Genomic DNA, 26,769 nt, shown 5'->3' with positions numbered 1-26,769 from the left:
TTTTGGGTTTGTTTTTTTTTCCTTTATGGGTTATCTTCCTTTGATTGCCTGGATCCTTCCACCTCTCTTGGTGACTTTATAGGAGATACGTAATTATATATAATTTTCTTATATGTCTTGATATTTGATTTGCTTATTTATTTTAATTATTCTATTTTCTTCCAAATCATTTGTATAAAATTTTATAGTCAAGTAGACTAACATGATAACCACAATACTTTCCACTAGGAAAAAATTCGACCATTCTACACAGAGACAAGCAGAAAAAGGTTCTGAAGGAGATCTGGTGAGAGAAAGAGGAAAACCACTTAACCCCCAATGCCAGAGCATAGAAGGCAGGGAACGATCAGGAGAGAGAGGGCAACACGATGGGTCTACCAGATCCAAAGTGAAAAAACCCGCAAGCAAGCGATTGTTTACCCGGTCAAAAATACTAGGACCGGGGACATCCAATGAAACGGTATGTTAGCACTTTCAAGACTAACAAAAATATAATATTTCTTTAGGCAGCAGGTAGTTCACTTGGGGAATCTGCTGCTGCCAAATATAATCACAGGAAGCAGCACAGCACGGTTTAAAACGAATTCCTAGAAGAAATGAACATAAAACAGATATTAAGGTTTGGGTGGAGGCCAAGCTGTGTCACACTCAGGGAGCCCTCGGTCGGGGCCACTGTCAGACAGGACGCCGAGCACGTGAATCATTAGCCTGACTTACGGGTCGATACAGTAAGGCCGCGGTAAAAACAGTGCGGCAGTGTCAGGCGCACCCTTCCTCCCCGCACCCACAGTTCTCTAGACCTAGCGCCTGATACAGTCTTCTAATCGCATGCAAATGCATGCCGCGGCTGTGAGGCGTTAGGGAAGGGTTATGCCCGCGCAACCCATTTTACTGTATAGGCGCTTAATACAGCGCCTATACAGTAACCTGGGTGCGCTGGTACCTGTCATTTCAAATGACATTTGAAATGACAGGCACCAGGAAGTGTAAAAAGTGTAAAAACCCAAAAACCTGTGTGTTATATAAAAAATATTAAAAAAAATATTAAAAAAAAAAAATAAAAATTTAAATACCTGTCGGAGGGCCGTGGGTCCAGGCGGCGGCGAGAAGCAAAAAAAAAGCGGCATCCGGGATCCGGGGGCAGCAGCGGGAGGGCAGCAGGATCCGGGAGCGGCGGGTAGGTAGCAGCGGCAGCAGGGGGGGAGCGGCATCCGGGATCCGGGGGGAGTAGCGGCAGCGGGGGGGCAGCGGGATCCGGGGGGAGCAGCGGCAGCGGGGGGGGCAGCGGGATCCAGCGTGTTCGATCGGGCGAGCGGGTAGGTGGCAAGAAAAGATGGCCGCCTGCACGGGGAAAGCGTGCAATTGGCTGCTGAAGACATGACGTCACGACATTTGGCGGCCAATTGCACGCTTTCCCCGTGCAGGCGGCCATCTTTTTTTTGCCACCTACCCGCTCGCCCGATCGAACACGCCGGATCCCGCTGCCCCCCCCGCTGCCGCTGCTCCCCCCAGATCCCGCTGCCCCCCCACTGCCGCTGCTCCCCCCGGATCCCGCTGCCCCCCCCGCGGATCCCGGATGCCGCTCCCCCCCTGCTGCCGCTTTTTTTGCTTCTTTGCTGCCCCCCCCCCGCTGCCGCTGCTGCCCCCGGATCCCGCTGCCCCTGCTACCTACCCGCCGCTCCCGGATCCCGCTGCTGCCCCCGGATCCCGGATGCCGCTTTTTTTTTGCTTCTCGCCGCCGCCTGGACCCACGGCCCTCCAACAGGTATTTAAAAAAATTGTTTTATTTTTTTATGCTGCCCCTGGATCCCGCTGCCCCCCCGCTGCCGCTGCTGCCCCCGGATCCCGCTGCCCCCCCCCCCCCCCGTAGCAGGCCCGAGCCTTGCTACTTTTTCGTTTTTTTTTTTGCTTCGGGAGGAGGGGACCGGACGGGGCTGCAGGAGACCGGACTGGGGCTACACCGGACGGCTGGACTGGGGACCAGGCGGGTAAGCAATGTTTTTTTACACTACACTACACTAACTCCTACTAGGGGGAGGCGGTAAACTAGCAGGTTAAGGCCGCGGCAGAACAGCGGGTTACGGAGGAGATAATATCAGCGCCCGTTACAGTATCGCAGGGGAATAGCTAATTCCTTCATTATACAGCTTTTTCGTTCATTTACATGCTGGGTGCGGAAAGGGTTAGGTGTTTATTTTAGGAAGCGCTAAGGACGCGTGAAACTGGAGACTGTATTGCTGGATCGCCTTACTCGTATGTATTGTGCGCTCCCAGCACGTTACAGACGGGGAATCTTTAACTGAACGTTACTGTATCGACCTGTTAGCTTGGCCGTTCTTATAGAAAGCCAGACCACTTCCATGCTCAGAATGTCAGACTCGCTCCCCTAACAGACTAGGAAGTCGAAGTACACTAGGGAAGCCTAGCTCCCCTCCACCGTGGCGGTGACCCGCTGCATTGGGAGAGTTAGTAATACAGAACTGGACTGTTTTATCTTCTCATCACTGTGCAGGTCTCCTCCCCCCCCCCCACGACCTTGACTCAACCGCAGGTGAAACCGTGCAACTGCAGAAGACTTCCATGTGCACTCACAAAGGGACAGAGCCCGCCCGCCCCCTCCCCCCCAACACAACCCGAGAAACAATACGCAGGGGACCTCTCGGCATCCTCTGCCGCACGTGCAGACAATACAACTAGGTACACAGCCAATGGGAAAAGGCCAGAGGAGTCAAGGGACGGACTAACACGAGCGGAGTGACGGGTACAGTCAGGAAACCCGAGCTCCAGGAATTGGGGGCGTGGCGGGTGACATGGAAGGCGGGCTCCAGACGCGGGGAGGGGGGCGTGGTAGGTGACATGGAAGGCGGGCTGCAGACGCGAGGAGGGGGCGTGGCAGGTGACATGGAAGGCGGGCTCCAGACGCAGGGAGTGGGCGTGGCTGGGCGCCGGAAAGCGGGTTCCAGGCGCAGGAAGTAAGGGGGCGTGGCCGGAGGTACCGGAAACTGGGTTGTAGACGCAGTAATTGTGTACTGAGTTTGAGCTGCTCCTTTCTTCCCCCTCCCTGGGGTGTTAGGTGAGGTCTGGCTAGTGTTGTATGTTATGCACATTTGGAGATTTTGTGTCGTCTTTTGTGGTAATTTCTATCGATTGCTACCTTAGACGGTGGATGGGGGGGGAGGAGGATAATGGGTAACGCCATATTATAACTGTTATTGCGCCCCTTCCCCTGCTCATTGGTGTCTAACGTAAAACGAGAAGCTTGAATTACGATTCTATCCCATTCATCCTTTTGTATCTTTTCAGGGAAATATATTCATGTTGTGATGTCCCAACGAAAACTAAGGTAAGCTATGATTTATTCACGTTACCGCCAGCAGCAATCTCATCATTCACAAACGTTTCGTCGATAAAGATTGGCGTAAAGAAACTTTTACTTCTAGCCCTGTACTTGTGAACCTGACCCAGGTCAGCCGATGGCTATCTAATGGTGTATGTAAAATAAGTTGGCGCTCGCGCTCCACTTCCCAATGGCTAGGTATCTGCGTCGATAGCCTGATTCACAATACTTGAGTTAATGTGGGATTTATTAACTACAGCCTCTTCTAACTCACCAATGCAGGAAACATAGTAGCGAAGAACCTGAGCATCCCCTTACTTCGCAGCAGCCACCTAATCTCATTGGAGAGACCATTCAGCATGGCTGGCAAGAGAATTCCAAGAAAATCAGCCAGTGGAAGGGGTTAGTACTTGATCAGATGGAGATGAATCTCTCCCTGTACTTGGTGAAGTATGATGGCTTTGACTGTGTGTATGGGATCGAGCTTTTCAAAGACAAGAGGGTGAAAAAGCTGCAGATTTTGCCCAGGAGATCAGGTAAGAATTAAACTGTATCTCATCCTCTTTACAAGCTAGAACTTGTGCCTTTTACAGCAAACAGTCTGGCAGGGTTTCAGAAAGGGTTGTGTAGTCCTCTGCTCCTATTGCTGGGGAAATATTCCTATAGCCTGGCAAAGTAGCAAGGAAGGATTATAGAAATAATCTAACAAACTGTCCATAGAAAACACACAGGAAAAGACATGTACAGTGGACAGATGGAGACATTTTTAATCTTTCCTTGAGTCCTAACAGACCAATCTGAACTTCTGGGATCCCTCTTTTCACCTGCAAGTGGATGCAGACAATGTTTTTCTTTCTTTCTTTTTTTTTTTTAATTTTTCCTTGCTGTTATGTATTCTAGGCTAACCAGAAGTTTGCCAGTAGCCTTCTGCCCTAGCTAGTTACATCCTCACATCTTTTACAAGACAGAGGGAACAGATTGATTTGCTGGCCTACTAATCTATTAATTTAAATTATGAACGCCACTCTCTCTCTTCCTTTCCTTTATGAGACACCTAAGGAGAATGCATTCCTTGCCGGTATGAATGTTTTCCCCTTCCTCTTATCTATTCTCCAAATCTCCTTCTATCGCTCTCTTCTATGTTTAATCAATCTTTATTTATTTATTTATTTATTTATTTGCTTGGGTGGGAATTAGGCTGGTCTGCAAGGACAAAAGGAAATTAACAGATAAGGTTACATTTCATCTTCCTTTTCATCCAGCAGACCTTCCTAAATTAACACTGCTCTTGAATATCCCAGAAGTTAATTCTGGGATGTTCAAGAGCAATTTAGGAAGGGTACAGGTTCTACTACTGCCAGCTCCTTCCTGCCAAAACTTGTATCCTCCTTTGTCTGTAAATTTAATTTATAATGCTTTGTAAATGAATGCAATGATGCCCAAGTTGCTTCCCTGCAAATCTCCAGAGGAGATGCTGCCTTACATTCTGCCAAGGTCATTGACTGGGCTCTAGTAGAATAGGCCTTCAGGCCTACCGGCACCTGCTTGCCCTGACCAATATAAAATGCTGCTATTGTTTTCTTGATCCATCTTGCATTCGAAGCTGCCTACTCTTCCTTGGGCCACTGACCAACACAATCTATCCAATTTCCTGAAATCATTTGTGACTTCTAGGTACCTCATGAGGACTCTTAACATCTAGTGGATGTAGCCCTTTATCATCTCCTCTGCATTATTTTTTTCTCAAATGCTGGTAGTGAGATTTCCTGGTTCATATGAAATTCGGAAACCAATTTTGGGAGAAAGGGTCACAATAAGACAGTCCCCTCCTATCTTTGTGAAATACCAGATATGGGTCTCTATACGAGAGTGCCTGGAGCTCTGAGATCTTTCTTGCAGAGCAAATTGCTACCAGGAAAACTGTTTTTGTCATCCTTCACTGATGGGACTCACCTAAGGCCTTCAGGCTAGATTCAAGTTCCAACCTGGCATTATCTGCTGGACTGGCGGGCAGACATGCTTTACCGCCCTCAGAAACCGAACCGTGTGTGGGTGGGACCCCTCTGAAGACCCTTCAACTTGGCCCCTAAAGCACAGTAGGGCCACTACCTGGACTTTTAAAGAATTTAGCAATAGTTCTCTTTTCCAAACCTTCCTGCAGGAACTGTAGAATTGATCCAATTTCTGTGTTAGCGGGGACAATATTTTTACTTTTGCATCACACTTCAAATAGCCTCCACCCTCTCCCATAAGCTAGGGAGGTCAAGTTTTGGTTTTTTTTTCTTCTGATTTAAACAGGGTGCAGTTGACTGCCTCTGAATACCCCTTGGCTTTCAATTTCCTCCTCTCAACAGCTAGGCTCTAAGACAGGATTCCAGCTCCTCCATGGTCACCTGACCCTGATTTAAAGGGCCTCTGATCCCTTTTAGGCTGATCGGGCCCTCCTTCCATAACCTCACAAGATCTTCCATAACATGGGCACCTGGACCAAGATGACCCAGCCCCTGTGATAGGCGGATCCTCCTATCATTGGCCATGATGGGAAGATGTACAGTAACTCATCCAGCCACTTTTGGATCAGTGTGTCTGTCCTACTTGACAACTGTTCTTTGGCTTGTATGAAGAATTTTTCTGCCTTGTCATTGCCTTGTGTTGCCATTAAATCCAAGCGTGGGATCCCCCCATGCTTGAACTATCCTCCTGAGCGCTTTCTCAGAGTTCCCACTCCCTGGGATCTAGTGTATGTCTGAGATAATCTACCTGTTGGTCCTTCCCATTACATGTGCTGAAAGGGCCATTAGGTGGGCGGCTTCTCACTCCATCAAGGCTTTTGCCGCCTCCTGCAATTGAGCACTCAGTGCCTCCCTGTTTGTTTATGTATGCAACTGCTACAGTGCTGTCTGAGCATATTCTTATTGCTTGCTCCTGCAGGCTGGGGGTGATCCCTGAGTTCCAGACGATTGATCGACCTGGCATCTGTTGTTGCTGACCTCCAGTCTAGCTGTTCTAATGACACTCCTGCCCTCATATTGGCATCCATCATCCACCACCATAGGCTTCCTTTGGCACTGTCTGGAAGCCTCAGCCTCTTGTTAGTCCTTCCCCCCCTTTGGAGCTCATCTTGCCAAAAAGGCTGACTGAAGCAGGGGTGCAGGGAAGTAAGTCTATGGCTACTGCAACTGACACTAATACCTGGAGTTATGACCTGAGGGGGGGGCCTTCCTCACATCAGGCCCTTCACCTGGTTCTGTAATCTGCAGGTACTCTCCTGAGTCATGAAGACCTGTGTCGCATCCTGCTCCCAAGTAAACTAGAGACTGGGTGGGCTCTAAGTGACTCTTGATCTCGTTCACTACCCCACCCGATTCTCTAGTAACTGTCTTGATTTTCGCTGTTGACTGGCTGCTTTCCTGGCTGGACTTGGCCCTGACTATAACCACCTGTCCAGACACGGGTGGACCAAAATTCCATTTCCTCAGAAACGCTGCCACCACATTACCTTGGTAAATGTGTGCGGTGCCGTCACTAAACCAAATGGCAATGCCTTGATTTGAAAATGGTTGCCTAGTACTGCAAATCTTAAATATTTCTGATGGCCATCCCTTATTGGAAAGTGTGAATACACTTCAGACAGACCTAGGGATGTGAGAAACCGTTTTTCTTTGAGACTCTTACTAATCTCAAGATTTCCATTTTGAAGTTAGGAATTAGGTCTGTTTACTTTAGATCCAATACTGGACAGAAAGTGCCTTTTTTTTTTCTTTGGCAGTACAAAATAGCAGGGCTAACACCCCTTCCCCTTTTGACCTTCTGCCACTGGTATTATTGATCCTAACAGGCCCAATCTTTCTAACGTTACTTGAATCACCTTTTTTTTTTTTTGCTTGCAACCCTCCTAGGGAAACCAGAAATGAATCTGGAACTGGTGAGGCCAATTCCAGAGAATATTCTTTCAGGATGAACTCTAAAATCTACCTGTCCCTGGTAATATGGTCCCACTGGTGGTTTGTTTTTGGGTTTTGGTGGTGTGTTGTGTGTTTTTTTTTTTTTTTTAAATCTTGTGAGGTGACCACTTACAAGTGGGATTGAAGAGTGGGATGCCCAACATCACTTGCTGCCTGTCTGACCCCCTTTTCCTCTGGGTTCTCCCCTTAAACCCTTATAAGATTTTCCTGATAGGGATGTCTCCCTTGGCCTCTTCCCTACAAAAAAAGGGTCTTGGGGCCTTATATTGCCCCTAATTGCCAGCCCTCCATCTAAAGCTTCTATTCTGTTCCTCTGGGAGTCTTTGAACCTTCAACTCTCCCAGGTTTTTCATCATTTTCTCTAGGTCTTCATCAAACTGTCCCTTAAAGGGCATTTTACTTGAGCTTTTGATGGGATGTCTGTGGACCAATTTCTCAGCCACATTGCTGTTTTGCCAAGTCATACAGGGTGTCGGCTACAAAGGCTGAGCTGTGGCTGAAGAGCTGTTCTCTGCTACGCTGGTCACTTCTGGATAGATCCAGTTAAAGCAGATGTTAGACTCTGCTTTGTCTTCGGATTGTGATTTGTGGCAGTATGATGCAGACGGCATGCTTGTTTTGGGTTCAGAAAGCGCAGGAGCAGGCTTCATCCGGGAATGTTAATAGACTGCAGTTGGCACGCCTGGAGACTGGAGTGGCCTATGTTGCAAATGCGCTATATGTCTTGGTGCACACCTCGACCAGGAGCATGATCTCGGAGGTGGCAGCCGGTACGCTTTTGTGGTTACACAATTGGTTAGCGACATGGCCAAGGCCCAGTTGTGTAATATTCCTTTTTAAGGGGAAACTCCTTTTTGAGAATATTTGGATCAGTTGATGAAGAGACTGGGGGAGTCCAAGGGGAGCAGACTGCCTGAGGATAAGAGGAGCAATAAGAAGATATTCCCACTACACTCCTGTTTTCGGGATTCGCGTAGGTTTTATTCGAACAAGAGCAAAGTAGTCTGGCAGACATCAGCAGTCTTTTCAAGGTTCCCGCAGATCCTCCAGGGATGTTGCCAGCCAGGAGACTGGAGCAGGAAAGTCAGCGCATTGATACCAGGATTTGCCCATTCCTCCGTAGAAGGAGGCAGAATGTCCAGCTTTTATAAGGAGTGGGTCAAGATTACCTCAGACCATTGGGTTCTAGAGATTGTGCGAGACTAATACGCTTTAGAATTTTTGTGCCTGGTCAAGGAGGCCTTTCTGGAGTCCCACATCGTGTCTTGAAGCAAGTGAGAGGCGGTGAAAGGGACCCTTTAGAGGTTGCTGAACCTGAATGTGATAGGTCCAGTTCTGCTAGAGGAGCAGGGACAAGGAAGGTACTCTATTTACTTCATGGTTCCCATAAAGGAGGGCTCTTTTCGCCACATTCTGGACTTACAAAAGGTAAATGGGACCTTGTGGGTGCCTTGTTTTTGTATGGAGACGTTGCGCACAGTCATTGCAGCAGTAAGCAGAGGAGAGTTTTTGGCATCGTTGGATCTGACAGAAGCTTATCTCTCTATATTCCCATTCAGAAGGACCATCAAGTTTCTTTGCTTCATGGTGCTGGGACAGCCTTTCCAGTTCCGTGCCCTTCCTTTCAGTTTGGCCTTGGCGCCCAGAACTTTCGCAAAGGTGATGAGGGTGGCAGTGGCCTTACAGCAAGAAGAGATTGGATCATTCGGGCAAAGTCGAAGGAGGAAAGCGAGAATGTGGGTAATGGACACCTTGTGTACGCTGGGTTGAGTGAGAATGTGGCACAGAATCATCTAGTTCTGACCCAGTCATTTGGAGTATCTGGGAGCACTGTTCAATAGAGATGTGTATCGGTTCGGATTCTGGTTATGATTCACATCGTGAAATTTTTATCGTGCAGTCCGGGGTTTTTTTTTATCGGCTGCGCCCGAGCCGATAACCAAAAAATACAGCCGACTCTTTAAAATGAGTTTGTTAGTATCCCCCCTACCCAAAACATTTTTTTAAATACCTGGTGGTCCAGTGGGGGTCCCGGGAGCATTCTCCCACGCTCGGGCCGTCGGCAGCCAGTAAACAAAATGGCGCCGATGGCCCTTTGCCCTTAGCATGTGACAGGGTATCCGTGCCATTGGCCGGTCCCTGTCACATGGTAGGAGCAATGGACGGCCGGCGCCATCTTTAAAAATGGTGCGGGCCATTCAGTGCACCTACCATGTGACAGGGACCAGCCAATGGCACGGATACCCTGTAACATGCTAAGGGCAAAGGGCCATCGGCACCATTTTGATTAGTGACAGCCCGAGCGCGGGAGAATGCTCCTGGGACCCTCGTTGGACCACCAGGTATTTAAAAATTTTTTGGGAGGGGGCCCGGAGGGTGGGGGATACTAACAAACTCGTTTTAAAGGGTCAGGTTGTGTTTTTAGGTTGTCCTTTCTTCCTGCCCCCCCCCAATAACGATAAGAAAACCCACTAAATTAATCGTGGGGTTTCCTATCATTATCGGGGACCCCCCGATATCTGGCGATATTGAAAATATCGGACGATATTTTCAATCAGATAAACGATTCACATCCCTACTGTTCAATACTCGGGAGGGCAGGATGCTCCTGATCGCGGACAGATTTTTGAAGTTAGTCGCAAGTGACTTGTCTTCTACAGCTACTGGTACCAACTGTTTGGGAATATTTGCTGGTCCTGGGTTCCATGGCTTCCACATTGGACTTGGTTCCGTGGATCTTTGCTCACATGAGGCCATTACAGAGGGCCCTCTTGTCCAGATGGAATCCAGTGTCTGAGGAGTATCATCTGCCTTTGCCTCTTCTGGGGGAATCCAGATCCAGTCTTTCATGGTGACTTTCTCGTCAACTTAGAAAAGGGAAAGGATGTGGAGGTTCCTGACTGGGTGGTAATCAAGAATACCAGTCTGAAAGGTTGGGGGGCAGTGTCAAGGTCACTTTGCCCACGCTCTTTGGTCAGCTGTGGAGACGACTTGGTCTATTAATTGCCTGGAGACGAGGACGGTTCACCAGGCTCAAAGGTCTGATGGTTCTGGAGTTGTCTGCCAATGCAACAACGGTGGTGTACCTCAGTCGTCAAGACGGAACTAAGTCACGTGGTGGATCTGGAGGCCCAGCAGTTGTTTGCTTGGGCGGAGTGTCACCTTCTCCCTCTCCCATTCCTGTTGGCAGACCTCAAGCATGCCCCAGCTAACCAAGGGTATCCCTAGTGGGGACCCTGATGGCACAGACAGAGCAAGATCCCTTAGAAGAAGGGGAAATTCCCCTGGGATTAGAACTGTATTGAACCTTGTTACAGTTCTTTCATAGAGATGAATTGCCGGCCTTGTTTCCCAGACCCTGAAAACGCTGGGCATTCCTGGAGCGGAATCTTGACGGAACCAAAGGAGAATCCCATTCTGACTTCCTTGCGCAAAGCCTCTTGCTACTTCCCAGTACTGGAAGCCATCCAGGAATTGATTTTCCCTGGAATGGGATGCCCCAGAAGCAAGTTTTAAAGGGGGCTGAGCATTAGAAGCTCTATACCCACTGGATCCAGCAGTGAGAATGTTTAAGGAAACACAAAGTGGATGCACTGGTCTGCGCTGACTCTAAGCAAACAACTATCCCAGTGGAGGGAGAGGCAGCCTTAAAGGATGCGCACGATAGCCTGTTGAAGTCTATCCTTAAGCCTTTGACGCAGTAGCAATGACCTTACGGATTGCTTCTTGTTGTTCCCTGGTAATTCGTTTGTGCCTTCTTCTCTTTCAGGTGGTGGAAGACTCTGGGTTGGCTCGGATTTAGTTGTACTTCAGCCAGAGGAGTGGTCTCTGTGGTATTGACCAGAAGACAGCTATGGCTGCGGAATTGGTCAGCAGACGCAACCTCAAGACCAGCCTTACAATGTTGCCCTTTAAAGGATCACTCCATTTCGGAAACGAATTGGAAAAACTAGCCAGTAAATGGGGCAAATCTCCAGTCCCCCAGCTACCGGAAGATAAGAGGAAGCAGTTGCAGCGCCCTTGTCCTATGAGGGGCCGGTCCAGGGGCTCTCAAAGTTTCTGCCCTACAGAAGTTCAACATTTCAGAGGTCTCGGCCCTTTGGAAGAACCTCAGTCCTTTCATAGTCGACAGCCCAAGAGAGGGGCAGGTTCAAGTTTGGGATTGTCCCAATGAAATTTTACCAACCCATCTTCAGAGCAAGGAGATAGGGGATCGACTGTCTGTCTTTTACCAACGGTGGGTCGAGATCACTTCGGACAAGTGGGTACTGGAAGTCATACAAGAAGGATATGCGCTGGAATTTTGCAGCACTCCTCGGGACGTATTCATGATGTCTTCTTGCCACTCCCAGCACAAAAATCAGGCAGTGGAGATTACTCTTCAGAATGAGGGTTGTAATGACAGTACCTACGCCCCACGAAAATACAGGATGGTGTTCCATCCATTTTTCATCATACCCAAGAAGGAAGGATCCTTTTGCCCCATCCTGGACCTCAAGAGTCAAGTCACCTATGAGTGAGTCATTTCCACATGGAAACCTTACGCTCCATGATAATCGCCATACAACCGGGAGAGTTCCTGACCTCCACGGACCTATCCGAGGCCTACCTACATATTCCAATCCATCAAGAACACAAACGCTTCCTACGCTTTGCCGAACAGGGTTCCCATTATCAGTTCCAGGTGCTGCCCTTTGGCCTAATCACCACCCCAAGAACATTTTCCAAGATTATGGTGGTTATGGCGGCAGCATAGAGAAGAGAATCCTGGTACACCCATACTTGTATTGTATAACTGATCCGGGCCAAGTCCATGAAAAAGTCTCTGGGAGCTCCCTATCAGAAACTCATGGCCCAGGGATGTTAGACAGAAGAAGAGGCCCTCTGGAACATCAATCGCCTGGAAGCCTGGGTAGTGAGGCTGGCGTGCTTGCAATTCTGCCACAGACTCCAGGGTCAAGCAGTCCTCATAATGTCGGACAACCCAATGACAGTAGCTTACATCAACCGCCAGGAAGGATCCAAGAGCCAGCAGGTATCTTAGGCGATAGACCTCCTTATGAATGGGTGGGAATACATCTACAGACAATCTCAACGTCAGAGTAGACTTTCTAAGCAGGGAGAATCTGGATCCAGAAGAGTGGATCGGCTGAAGCTTTTCAACTGATAGTAGATTGCTGGGACCTCCCATCCATCGACCTGCTGGCTACATTTCACAGTGCGAAGTTTCCCCAATTCTTCAGTCACATAAGACATCCTTGGTCCCTTAGGAACAATGCTCTTGTTCAGGCCTGGCAGGAAGAAGGGTTGCTATATACCTTTCCTCTGTGGCCCCTGTTGGGCAGGATTATTTACAAAACAGAGCACCACAGGGGCTTAGTCCTGCTAGTAGTTCCATATTGGCCCAGGTGTCTGTGGAATGCAGACATGTGGAGACCCCCCTGTATCTCCCACCGCACAGGGACTTGTGCACGGACCAGTCCTTCACGAGGATCTGACTTGATTCCATCTTATGGTCTGGCCTTTGAGAAGGCTCACCTGATGAAGTGAGGATATTCTGTGGCGGTAGTTGCCACCTTACTTCGCGCTTGGAAGTTCTCTGCGTCCCTAGCATATGTGTGGGTCTGGAGAGTATTTGAGGTTTGGTGCGAGGAATGCAGTGGTCCCCTCTTGGGCGGTCAAAATCCCACTTATTCTGTAATTTTTTGCAGAATGGCTTGAATAAAGGCTTGGCCCTTAATTCCTTGAAGGTGCAGGTAGTGGTGTTCTCCTGTTTCAGGGGTGAGGTGAACGGAATCTCCCTGTCAGCTCATCTGGACATAGCCCGTTTTCTGAAAGGGGTGAAGCACCTTCGGCCACACCTTTGGTGGCCGATTCCCTTGTGGAATCTTAATCTAGTATTGGAATTTTTGGTAGGGCCCTTGTTTCAGCCACTGTTTGGTCTTTCCTTGCATTTATTAACCTTGAAAACGGTGTTCCTGGTGGCTATATTTATTTATTTGTGGCTTTTCTAAACCGATGTTCGAAGGACATCACATCGGTTTACAAGAAATAGGCGGAAAATACATTACATAGGAAGATAACTGGGGAGAACATATGAACAACATAAGGAATTATAACGGGGAGAAGGAGGGAAGGGGCAGAGATATTTGTAACATAACTTTAAGAACATGAAGAATATGCTCGGCACTTCACATTTCTGAACTGCAGGCATTGTCGTGTCGGGAACCGTTCCTCCAGGTGATTCCAGAAATGTTAGCTTCGTACCGTTCCATCCTTCTTGCCCAAGGTAGTCTTGGAGTTTCATTTGAATCAGTCCATTTCGTTGCCTTCCCTAGATAAGCACAGGGTCACAGAGGAATACCACCTCCTCCGTCATTTGAATGTCAGTAGACTTTTGGTGCGGTATCTGGAAGTTTCAGAACCGGTCCAAAAGACTGTTTGTGGAAGGAAGCAGGGCAAACCAGTTTCGCGGGCTACCATAGCTCGCTGGATTAAGGTGGTTGTCACGGGAGCCTATGTGGAGGCAGGAAAGCAATTACCTTCTCAGGTTAAAGCTTATTCCACCAGGGCTCAGGCAGTTTCATGGGCAGAAGTGCCCCATTGATATCTGCCGAATGGCAATGTGGTCCTGCTTGCACACCTTCTCCAGGTTCTATCGCCTGGACGTACAGGCCCCAGAGGATGCAGCCTTTGCAAGGACGGTGTTAACCAGACTGCAGGCAGCCTCCCGCCCCGATCAGGAGTAGCTTTTGTACATCCCATTGTTCCTGAGCCATCTGGCTACATGCTAGGAAATGGAGAAATTACTTACCTGATAATTTTGTTTTCCTTAGTGTAGACAGATGGACTCGGCATCCCACCCCACGGCTACCCAAGAACGGTTCCAAGGATTCGCCGATGGAGTGGGTATTGATTCCAAGAGATTACGGGTAAGCTGTCATCCAGTCCCTAAATCAGGGCATCTTATGTTCTTACTGGGATTCATTGTTTGGTTGAGTACAGTTAGTTATCCATTTTTAAATCATATTTTTAATCGTTTTTTTCAATAATATGTCCACAGTGGCTTTTGAAGAGAATACTGAATGGCTGAGGTCACTGCAGGAGTGTATCTAGGGTGACGTCAGCTTTGAAACCTGACTCCATCTCCATTTGCTGGCAGGGGAGCACATAACCCATTAGTCCTGAGTCCATCCCTCTACACTAAGGAAAACAAAATTATCAGGTAAGTAATTTCTCCAATGAGCACTATACTAGAGATATCTAAGTATGTAGGACCAACATAGCAATAACTGTAATCTCATATGACAGCTAAATAGCTCGTAGGTCTGGGTTTGTTTTGGTTTTTTTTTAAAGAAATTCTTTTGTTTGTAGATAAAATGACTGTTGTAGGCTTGAAAACCATGCCTTTTGGCTGGAAAAATAAATGTCCAAACTTTAATCAAACAAATGTGAGCACTACAATCAATTATACCAAAGCTGTACTTAGCTTTTATTCCCAGCTAAAGAATAACCCCTTAGTACAGCTTAGAACAGCTTGTTCGTTTCAAGTTTGGACATAAAAATATATATAAAAATAACAATAAAACAGACCTAAGAGCTGTTTAGCGCTCATGAGATTACAGCTATTGCTACATCGGTCCTACATATCTATCTCTAGCATTGTGCTCATAGTTTTTTAATTAGATGACAAGAACTCCATTTGTTTCGTTTTGCTTAGTTGAAGGGGTTTTCTGGATTAAGTTTTTTTTTTCTGTTGGGCAGTTCTTAGTGATTTGTGTATCCAGATTTCGTTATCCTTCTACAGGACCATACAATTTCAAACCAAAGCCAAAAAAATAATTATATATTCATTTTCCAATCATTATCAAGCTGAATTTGTTGCCAGAGGATGTGGTTAGTGCAGTTAGTGTAGCTGGGTTCAAAAAAGGTTTGGATAAGTTCTTGGAAGAGAAGTCCATTAACTGCTATTAATCAAGTTTACTTAGGGAATAGTCACTGCTATTAATTGCATCAGTAGCATGGGATCTTCTAGGTGTTTGGGTAATTGCCAGGTTCTTGTGGCCTGGTTTGGCCTCTGTTGGAAACAGGATGCTGGGCTTGATGGACCCTTGGTCTGACCCAGCATGGCAATTTCTTATGTTCTTATGTTCTTATGATGTTAAACATTTCATTCCTTATCATTCATGCCAGTCCAGATAAGTGGGTAATGTCATTACCAGCAAATGGCAAGGGATAAAAAAAAAAGTTCAAAGCTGCCTTCACTCCCCATGTAACAGACTGGGGCTGCCTTCAGCTGTTCAGTATTTTCTCTGTCTCCGCAGCAGGTGAAGCTGAGATGATCTCCCTAATCTAAGAGCTACGGCTGAGTTGAGGGCAGATCACTGGGCGACAGTCGAACTGCCTGATCTTTCTTCCTTCTTTGAATCAGTTCACTGGGGGAGGGGGGACCTTAGTGTGTCTATACTGACTTTGCACCCCCCCTCTCTACAGCAGACATCTTCCTGGTAGTAGTCTGTATAAAGTTGAAAAACAAAATGTATAGAGCTTGAGGTGCAAACGGAAGGTCAGATCAGTCGCAAGTTACAGTGGGGTCCTTCAAGATCCGTGAAAATGGCTCAGCCCTCATACCTCCAGGTATGGTTGCAGGCACTGCAGTGCTTCGGGGGGGACCCGTGTCGGGTGGTGTTATCAGCTCCCGCCATAGACTGACCTTGGTGAATAAGATTCAGGGAGGGTGGCAGTTCTTTAAAAAGGTGTGCTGCATGCAAATTTAGCTTAGTTGAGCGAGCTACAGCCCCGACTGCCAGCAGCAGATATGGAAGCCTCAGTGCTGGCAGGCCTGTTGGATAATTCTTGTCTCGGGTGAATTAACTGCACTTGTTGGGGCTGATTCAGCATTGAAACAAGCTGATACTTAAGGACAAAGCCTTGGGTCCCATGATGAGCCTGGAGGGGGGGACTAAAGTGCAAAGAACTGATGAAAGCCAGGGATCAGATTCAGTTTCTTCTACTGACACTCCTGCTCCTTGAGGCCACTTTCAGGGCTTGCCATTTGACAGGGACCAGCCCTAAAGCAGCCTGGAGCTGGCCCTGGAAGGGTTATGAGCTCTGTGGAATTTCCTGGTGTTGACTTAGGAAAAGGAGGACCAGGACTCTGCTATCCTTTTTAGGTCAGGATTGCAGCAGAATGGGAAACAGAGGAAAATGTCTCCCTCTTTGGAGGGGAGTGTTTCATATCTGTCAGAATTGGGCTTTCCTCACTTATAATGAAGTCAAGCGATGTAGGCCAGGACAGGGATGGCTGTTCTCAGATCTGCTGGAAGTCTCCTTTATGGTTGTAGGTTGCCAATTTCTTCTTCTGTGTAGGTCTTTGATATGTTTTAAGTACACTGACTTCAGGAAGAAGCAAGAAGCTGGGAACTTCGGCCTGATCCAGCAAGAGTTTGCAGGTCTCTAAAGGCCGACAAGGGTGCTGGTCTCCTTTATAGGTAGAATCAGAGGATAATGGCAGGGCAGTGCCCTTATTTCCATTGCATCCGTTATAAGCAGCTCAGTGCGTGTGAAGGCCAGGAGAGGCTACGCCTTGAATGCAGGACTCCTGAGAGTTGACATAGCTTCCTCTTGCCCCATATGGGTGACCCTGAAGAAGGTCAGCAATATTGGAGCTAATGGGTTATAAACTGTCTTTTGAGCCTGGCCAGTTCTAAAAATTGTTTCAACTTGCGCACTAATTTGAAATTGTTGACAGGATATCTTGCAGACACACCTCTGGGGAAACTAGCTATATCCGGAGGACACAAGTGCTTGGTTGGCAGAACACCCAGAAAAACAGTGATAGGAACTGTGTGGGGTATCAGAGGATGTTGGGTGAGATAGAAGGGACTTTCTGAGGAGCAGATAAGAGAACAAAGAGCAATGTCTTTTAGCAGTAGAAATGCATAGATCAAAACCTTTGCATGCAGCTGCAGTAGGAAAAGTGTATACAAGAGCGAAAAACTGTCAGTGGGAAGTGGTTCAGTCTGGCGTTCTGCTATACTGTGTACATGTCAGAATGCCTTCCCCAGGAGGAGAAATACTGACCAATTTATTGCCTGTTCTCGCCTGTACTATAAAACATCACTGCATGAAAATAAAAGAATTTTAAGAGTCTGAATCTTGATTCCTGAATATACCCAGATCAGTCCAGGCCAGAGGGTTTTGTACCTCTACCAGCAGAATGAGTCTGAGAACAAAACTTTGGGCACTGCTACATAAGAGTGCCACCTGCAATCCCTCAGTATTTCTGTCTCCAGCAGATGGTAGAGGTGCACTCCTGCAGTCTGTCAGTTAAAAAAAAAATTAAAATGAGACACTTTTCCTGGTTTATTTTAGAGTAGTTGGTGGTTGAAGCCCCCTGAGGTGTTAGGCACCTTTGTGGACCATCCCTCAGTGAAAGCTGGGGACCGGGGAGTTGGACGCCCCTGACTGAGCCTCGTCCAGAATGGTCTGGTGGCTTCTGATAGCCAGGGGCTCCTGGCTTCCTCGACTACCGAAGCTGTTCCTTCTTGCTCCCCTGATCTATTTATTTATTTATTTATTTATAATATTTTATATACCGCCGCTCATCAAAGATATCACGTCGGTGTACAGTGAACAAGAACTTACGCCGGAGCGTTATACATTTAACAAGGTTATACAAGCGTTATACATTTAACAAGATCTGCAGACTCCGGAGGTAACTGAATAAAGTTACAAAAAAAAAAAAAAAAGCTCAGGAAAGGATCTGAGGTAAATGGAGTCTGTGCAGGGGATGGGTCTCGACAGCTTGGCTGCAGGCTGGCGGGAGAGAGAGGACCTAGAGTCTCCACGGTACTCTTCGATGAGCCGGGGCTCTGGGTAGGTCAGATGGGAGGTGCAGCTCTTGTGCGGGAGGGGAATCGTTGCTGTAGTGAGAGTCGCATCGGCGGGCCTCGTGGGAAGCAAAGTGACCTGTCTTAAGGAAGCATTTACTTTAGCTCCGGGTGGTTTTGTGCAGTTTCCCCAGCCCAAGCGTTTATTTTTACCAGCGACCGCGGGGGAAGGGACATGGCGCTGACATCTAAGATGGCGGCCTGCTGCGCGTGTGGCGCGATGGGACAGGAGCTGGATGCGAACTCCCTCTATTCTGCCTGTAGCTCTTGGCAGGAAGGGCCCTCCACAAGCGACAAGGCGGGGAAACAAGGGCTCCGGTAGGCTGGGCCAGTGTCCTCTTCCGCGAGGGGGGGGCGGTCGCGGGAAGAGGATTCCCCACCCATTCTGTCCCCGGCAGAGCAGAATTGCTTGATTTGGGGGGGACCCAGTGCTGCAAGGGGGAAGATATCCCGGGGGAGTTCTCCCCAGAGTTCATTCTCCTGCTTCATCAGTCCTTCCTGGCCAGAAAGCAGGTGGCTTTAAAGAGAGCAGCTCGTCCTGTGGATCCGTCAGAGCTCCAGCCCTAGCAGGCATCCAGGGGGCTCTTGGATCTCCAGCAGTGTCCGGGACTTCGCAGGCCTGGGGATCCGCAAGGGCCGGGAGTTGATGGGTCACCTGACCAGCATGGGGGAACTCCAGATTCGCGAGAAGCGGATCAGGATCATGGATTCAGTCAAGATTTGGGTGATGGGACCCAGGACGACCCAGATTCGGACGAGTTCCCAACTCTGGAAGGTGATTATCCCAGCGTGGTGCACTTGTTTAAGCGTGAAGAGCTGCGGCCACTTATCTCTCAAGTTTTAGAAGTCCTGGGGGTCAAGATCTCCCAGGAGGAGTCTGACAGGTGGTTAACCCGGTTCTGAATGGGATCAGGGGACCGACGAAGTCCTTCCCTGTGCTGAAGAAGATCCGTAAGCTGGTGAACTGGGAGTGGGACTCTCCAGACTCTGGCTTGAAGGCGGGCAGAGCGATGGCGAAGCTCTACCCCTTGGCACAGGAGATCTTAGATCTGCTTAAGGTCCCGAAGGTAGATGTGGCAGGGTCTGCTGTGACGAAGACTACCATTCTCATTGCTGGGTTTGCTGCATTGAAGGACATGCGGAAGCCGCAAGCTGGAGATCCAGTTGAAAAGGGTGTTTGAGGTCTCTGCTCTGAGTCTTCGTACGGTGGTTTGTACCAGCCTCATGCAGAGGGCATGTCTGTGCTGGGTCCAGGAGGCCTCAGCTGCTTCAAGTGCCAGGGGTAGTGTGCCCTTGTAGGCCGTGTGACTCGAAGCGGAAATTGCGGATGTGGCAGATGCATGGTATGATTTGGTGCGTACCTCCATGCATAACATGGTTTCTGTGGTGGCTGCCCACAGGCTCCTCTAGTTGTGCAATTGGTCAGTGGATTTATCATCCAAGTCCCAGCTTTGTAACCTTCCCTTTATGGGCAAGCTCCTTTTTGGGCAGGATCTAGACCAACTGGTAAAGTTGCTGGGGGAGTCAAAAGGCAACAGATTACCGGAGGATAGGAAGCCCTCTAGGAAGGTGTTCCCTCATCGAGCTCATTTTCGGGATTCGTGTAGATTTTGGTCTGATAAGCTCTCGGCTCCTTCTGTGCCCAAGCAAACTCCAGGGCGCCAGCAGTCCTTTCATGGTGGCTGCTGCCCAGACAGAGAATGAGTGGGAAGCCCACCCAATGAGGCCAGGGGCTCCCATTCTGGATTAGAAGCTGTTGGAGGCAGATTGTCTAGCTTCTACACGGAGTGGGAAAGGATTACCTCGGACCGGTGGGTGCTGGAGGTGATCAGGGATGTTTATGCTCTCAAATCTTTGCACCCGGTTCGGGAGGCCTTTGCGGAGTCCCACATAGTCTTGTGCAGCAAGCGAGAGGCGGTGCAAGGGACTCTCCAGCAGCTGCTCAATCGGAATGCCATAGTTCCCATTCCCCTTGCAGAGCAGGAACAGGGAATGGACTTGGTGTATTTTGTGGTTCCCAAGAAGGAAGGCACTTTTCGTCCCATCTTTGATTTGCAGAAGGTAAATTGGTACCTTCGGATCCCCAGGTTTCACATGGAAACTTTGCGAACAGTGGTGTCTGCGGTGCACAAGGGGATGTATATCGCTTCCTTGGATCTCACCAAGGCATATTTGCAGATCTCGAACCAGCGGGACCATCGGAAATTTCTGCGATTCATGGTGCTGGGTCAACACTTCCAATTTCGAGCGCTGCCTTTCGGTCTGGCGACGGCTCTATGCACCTTTACCAAGGTCATGGTGGTGGTGGTGGTGGTGGCAGCAGCAGCCCTTCGCAAGGATGGGATTTTGGTCCACCCATACCTGGACGATTGGTTGATTCAAGCGAAGTTGAGGGAGGACTGCGAGAGATCAATCCAGAGGGTGATGTTCACCTTGTGCTCGCTAGGAGTCACTTGGAGCCCACTCAGTTTCTGGTGTATTTGGGAGCACGCTTCAGTACTTATCTGGGCAAGATCTTCCTGGCAGCAGAACGTGTGACAAAGTTACAATTGCAGGTCAAGACCCTCATTCGAAGAGAGGTCCCCACGTCTGGCACCACTTGCAAGTACTGGGATCCATGGCCTTCACTTTGGATTTGGTTCCCTGGGCGTTCACTCACAATGCAGCCTTTGCAGCGTGCTATGTTGTCCAGGTGGAGTCCTGTGTTGGAGCAGTTCCATTTACTGCTGCCTCTTCTTCCAGAGTCAAGAACCAGTCTGTCATGGTGGCTGTCGCACTGCAATCTGGAGAAAGGTGTGGATTTGGACACCCCCTGGACTGGATTGTGATCTCTGTGGATGCCAGTCTCTCAGGCTGGGGGTGGTTTGCTTAGACAAGTCCGCTCAGGGTCTGTGGTTGCAGCGGGGAAAAGGCCTGATCCATCAACCAGCTCGAGACCAGAGCGGTCCATCCAGCCATACTAGCGTTCCTACCCCTGGTCAGGGACAGGATAGTCTGAGTGTTCTCAGACAATGCGACGGCTTACATAATCAGGCAAGGCAGGACGAGTAGTCACGCCGGAAGCGAGGTGCTTGTTCGCCTGGGCGGAGCGCGCCGCGTGACATGTCGCAGGGGTGGAGAATGTAAAAGCGGATTTCCTCAGCAGGCAGCAACTTGACCCCAGGGGAATAGGAACGGGAACTGACTACCGAAGCGTGGAACCACATTTGTGCCGGGGGGAGGGGCTATTCCTCAGTTGGATCTGATGGCGACACGAGCCAATGTGAAGATAACCTCAGTCGATGAAAGGAGGTGGGCTCGGTGGGCATAGACGCGCTATTGTGTCCGTGGCCCACGGGAATTCTTCTATATGCATTCTCTCCTTGGCCCCTCATCGGACGCCTTCTCCAACGCAGAGAGCTTCATCTGAGAAGCGTGGTTCTAGTAGCGCCAGAATGTGCACAATGACCGTGGTTCTCAGATCTGGTACAGATCGCTCTGGATGTGGTCCCCTTTGGCTCGCTCACCACCTACAGCAGAGGCCCATATTTTCAGATTGGATCACTTCTGTCTCGCGGCTTGGCTTTTGAGAGGCGGAAGTTGCTATTGAAGGGGTATTCAGAACAGTTCATTTCCACTCTTGAGGCACGACGTCTGGCTACTTCTATGGCCTATGTCAGGGTCTGGAAACTTTTTGAAGGGTGGTGCCTTCAGCGCTCCTTAAATCCTCTATCGGTGGATGTCTTCCAGGTTTTGGATTTCCTGCAACAGGGATTGGCTAAGGGTTTGGTGTTCAATTCCCTTCGAGTCCATGTGGCTGCTTTGGGTACCTTATGGGGCAAGTTTCATGGTTGATCTTGGGCTATTCACCCGGATATTACTCTGTTTCTTAAAGGGGTTAAGCATTTATATCCACCCATTTGTCATTTGTGTCCGGATTGGAATTTGAACTTGGGTGCTTTGTGTTCTCTGTGGAGCCCTGTTCGAGCCTTTTACACAGAGCGCCATTGAAGGATTTGACCTTGAAGACTTTTTTCTTTTTTTTTTTTGTGGCCATATGTTCTGCTCGAAGGATTTTGGATTTGCAGGCCTTGTCTTGCCGGGGTCCTTGCCTGTGGATCTACAATGATAGGGTTTCCTTGTGAACGGTGCCTTCCTTTGTTCCCAAGGTGGTATCTGCCTTTCATGTCAATTAGGCGGTGGAGCTGCCAGAGTTTCCACAATGGTCCTGGGATTCCCCTCAGGTGAGGGATCTTCATCTTTTAAATGTCAGGCAGACGCTCTTGCGCAATTTGGAGGTTACCAATGATTTCCGTTGCTCGGATCGTCTTATTTGGAGGTTCTAAGTAGGGTGACAAGACTACAATCTCTAAGTGGATCAGGAAGACCATTTGTTCCACCTATATCTCCTGGGAGTGTCAGGCGTCCGTGGGGTTGAGAGCTCATTCCACTAGGGCTCAGGCTGCCTCCTAGGCTGAGTGTTAGCTTATCTTGCTGAAGAAAATTTGTAAGGCAGCGGTTTGGTCCTCTCTTCACACTTTCACCAAGCATTATCGTTTGGATGTTAGGGCTCAGGATGAGTCGTCCTTTGGTGAGAGTGTTTTACGCGTGGGTCTTTCGGGTTCCCGCCCAGTTTAGAGTGGCTTGGGTACATCCCACAGATCTGGGTATGTTCAGGAAAGGAAATTGGTTCTTACCTCTAATTTTCATTCTTGTAATACCAAAGATCAGTCCAGAGGCCCATCCTCCTTTCAGGCTCTGAAAGATTGTCTTGAGAAGAAATAGTTTGCTGGAGAAAATATACCATTTCAGATGCTCTTGGAAGAGCAGGATCCATGGTGTTTGAATTGTTTGTTTGTCTAGTTATGGGTGATTTCGGCTTAGTTATGTTCCGGGGTCCAACCCCTTCGCCCTTTAGTAAGTTTAGTTATCTGGGCTTGGGTACAGGCCAATACTGAGGGACTGCAGGTGGCACTCTTGGTTATGTGGCAGTGCCCAAAGGTTTGTTCTCTGACTCCATCTGCTGGTAGGGATACAAAACCCACTGGTCTAGACTGATCTGTGGTATTACAGGAATGAAAATTAGCATGTAAGAACCAATTTTCCTATCTTTCTCTTCCTTTTTGGTTTGTAGTCAGCCAAGATGTGATGAAAACATAGGGGGAGAAGCATTTTGAAGGTTCAGCTATACAGGCAGCCTTTGTAGTAAATAATCCACCAGGGTACCTGAACAATCCCATTTACCTGGTATGGATAATAAGGAAGGTGAAATTTAAACTTACCTATTAATTTCCTTGCTTTTAGTCATGTCAAACAGCCCAGGTCCCATCTCAGGAAAGCCGTGGCAATAAGGGACTCGCAGTCTGACAACTTCAGAGCACTAACTGCAAGTACATTGTGGCCCACTCTGAAAGTAGTTGGACTAATGATGCCCTGAGTTAATGACCACAGACTGAAATTTCTAGGCTGAATCAGGTTTTGGTGGTGGTGATTTGGAAACCAAAACAAATGGCCTTTAGTTGTCTTAAGCTTTGACATAAGATGCTGGAGGCAGTACCAGACCCTTATAGGGGAACTATAGTCTGTTTTGAGTTATTTTTGTTGTCATCTGCTGGCAATAGGACATAATTAACTGATTTGGTAGGACTAAAGGAAAATAAATTAACAGATAAGTTTAAATTTTACCTTCTTGCATTAGAAAACAGGAACCACTAGCTTGTAGTCTGGAAGTTCCTTGGCTGTTCTTGTAACCCAAACTACCTTAGTCTTCCACCTGCCAAGTGTGTGGCTTCCATGGCCACAGTCATATTAATAGATTAGCTTCAATAGTGCACTTATCAATTCCTTACATACAACTAGGGAATAGAGGATCCATGACTTAAAGGGTGGCATCCTCTCTCTCGATTCATGAGCATAGCATCCCTTTTTAATGGGTAAAAGCACTGATGTGAGCAGACCTATGACAGAGTGCCTGTGTTCTATCATAGTCCTGCGAAACAATGAAGACTCAGCTGCTGCAGAGGAGCTGGTGGGGAAAGCTGTGGCACACACCTTTGAGAAGGAGGATGGCAGGAAGAACAAGTGGCAAGGATTAGTGCTGTCCCGTGCCCCCATCATGACATCCTGGCATTATATCACCTATGAAAAAGATCCTATCCTTTACATGTACCCACTCCTACAGGACTATAGGGATGGAGACCTGCAGATCATCCCCGAGTCAGGTCAGTGTGCCATGCTGCATGGCAACCTTGAGCAAGCAAGGTCAATGCTTCCTAAACACCAGGTCATGTACCACGCTGCATGGAAACTGGTCACCGGGTCAATGGAGGTCATTGTTAGGGCACCACGTTGCTCTGAAACCCAGGTTACTATCTATTCTAGCTCTATTTTCTGTGTATATTTTGATACCTCTTGTTCTAATGCTGGCTCTGCCTGGCTCAGACACTGTGCTTTCGGTTTACCTATTTGTAACTTAATAAAATTGTTACCCTACATGTCGGAACTTCCACTACACATTGCTTTTCCCCTTATGAATACCAGGAAGTGTTGTGTAGGCCAACTAAACAGCACAAGACAGCTGCCTGGATGTTTTCCAAGTGCTATGTGCTTTTGTGGGAAAGAAAAGCAGTAGATGCTGATGCTTGTTAGACTGCCCTTCATGCCTGCTTCTTTCCTTACAGAGAATAAGAACTTGATGCCTCCTGGTGTTGAAGCAGAGGAGAATCTAGTGGGAAAACCTGTTGAGTATGTGACTGAAAAGGGAGTGAAGAAGACTGGAATGTTTATCTACAGAGTCCCAGTCAGGCCTTCTGTCTACTTTGTGAAATTCAACAATGACTTTTACATCTATGTCTATGATCTGGTGAAGGCCTTTTGACTGGAGCGAGGCTGGGCCTTGGAAACCAGGGGCATTTTTTTTTTCTAGAAAGCAAGCCCATTCAGTTCAGGATTGGTCACATCCCCTAACTGGCTGCAGTCTCAGGGGGTGGATACCAAAGCAAGGGAATGGGAGGGGGAAGGTGAGCACATGCTCTACAATACAACTTGCACACGTTGTACTAGTGAATGAATGGGATCCCTGTTACTGTGATGTTGCCTTAGTCCTGCTTTGGGATTTGTTTCTGAGGTGGTACAGATTCCTGACTTGTGGACCAATGTTGAGCCTTATATTTTTTTTATTGTTTTGGGATTCCAGTTCTCAAAAAATAAGTCTAACTGGAGAAGGGCATTAATGTAGCATATGGACAGTGTTGACTGATTCTGTAGCTGTACTCTGCAGTGGTCTTTCGCTGAGCAGTTGACTAGCAAGTGGTCAGTTGGAGGACCACGCATGTATGAATGCTGGATGCACATAATGTATTCAGTCAGTCCATGTCATAGCCTAGAGCTGCACCCATGTTTACTGATACAGTCTCTTTACTGTGCTAGGTCAGCAGTTTGAATTTTTATTTGTAACACTGGAGAAAGTTGCCTTGTGATTGACAGCCTGAACTATACCTATGTAAATAATAAGTTGTACAGGTTTGCCTGGTTGCTTCATTTCTTGCAGCTGTCATGGCTGAGCATCTGAATAAATGTGAGTTACAGAAGCCACCCTGTTGTTGAAGCCCTTCCCTGAGAGCACAAAACACGACACTGTGGACAGGAAATAATGCCTCGGCACTTTAAGGGCCTTCCTGCTTGTTTCATAATACAGTGATAAACACACGCAAGTGGGAGGTACCTTGTGAGAGGGGGAGGGTCCCTGACCCTGATTTGTCTGCAATTCAGATAAGTATTGATGCTGGCAACAGAGTGGGGTTCCTTGCATGCTGGGGGGAGGACAGGGGGAGTCACTGATGGCTGCAATTTGCCCTTCATGGTTCAGATGTAAAGTAGTTACTTGCTGTTTGCAGTGGTGGGAAACAAGACCTTCCACTGCAAGGGTCTCTCAACTCCAAATACTGTGCAGATGGGGCTTACAAAATGTTATACATTTCTATGTGTGTGTGTGAGACACCTGTTGGACAAAATATACATCCTCAAGGGCTGTTCCCTGTACGTACCAGGATCAGTCCAGGACACCTGGGTTGTGACTCCGCACCAGTAGGTGGAGACAGAGCAAAACTTGTGGGCGGAGCCATATATGCCCCTGTGCCAGTCACAGCCCCTCAGTCTTACTCTGTCTCCAGTAGGTGGTGCAGGTCTAGTCACAGCCTCTGAGTGCCCTGAGGACTGATAGTTGGTTAGTCAGGGTTATTGTGGTTTTATTGGTTTCGGTTTATTGGGTTTTGTTTATTTAAAAAAAAAAAAAAAAGAAAAGGATTTGAAGAGAAGAAACAAGAGGAAGCTGTCCGTCCTGCCTCCCAGGGGGGTGGGAAGGTTCTGAGGGGACCATCCCCCCCTGGTTGAGGCCGCTGCTGAGGGTCGAGGACCCGGCCTACCACTGGCAGCAGCGTGGGGGTGACACCGGGGAGCCCGGTTCACTCACCCCCAACAGAAGCAAGAGATCCAGGACTCCGGACAGCGGCAGGTTTGCGTATTAAAAAAAAAAAAATAAAAAATTTGTACTTTTATTTTCTTGTGCGGCTTTCCGTTTCTTCGCCGGTGGGGGAGT

General features: G+C 48.2%; 1 protein-coding gene across 1 annotated transcript; it reads left to right on the top strand.

Annotated features, from left to right (window-relative positions):
- Positions 1–2,908: 2,908 nt before the first annotated feature.
- Positions 2,909–26,164, top strand: LOC115097705 (spindlin-W-like). Its single transcript, XM_029613676.1, has 5 exons — positions 2,909–2,972; positions 3,304–3,343; positions 3,620–3,873; positions 24,161–24,394; positions 24,854–26,164. Exons 2-5 carry the CDS (start codon positions 3,324–3,326, stop codon positions 25,048–25,050), a joined length of 705 nt encoding a protein of 234 aa, XP_029469536.1. The 5' UTR covers positions 2,909–2,972; positions 3,304–3,323; the 3' UTR covers positions 25,051–26,164.
- Positions 26,165–26,769: the final 605 nt, after the last annotated feature.

This window comes from Rhinatrema bivittatum, chromosome 8 (assembly GCF_901001135.1).
Source record: "Rhinatrema bivittatum chromosome 8, aRhiBiv1.1, whole genome shotgun sequence".
Classification (NCBI taxonomy): domain Eukaryota; kingdom Metazoa; phylum Chordata; class Amphibia; order Gymnophiona; family Rhinatrematidae; genus Rhinatrema; species Rhinatrema bivittatum.
Note: the sequence above shows the minus strand (reverse complement) of the source record. Positions and strands in the feature narration are given on the sequence as shown.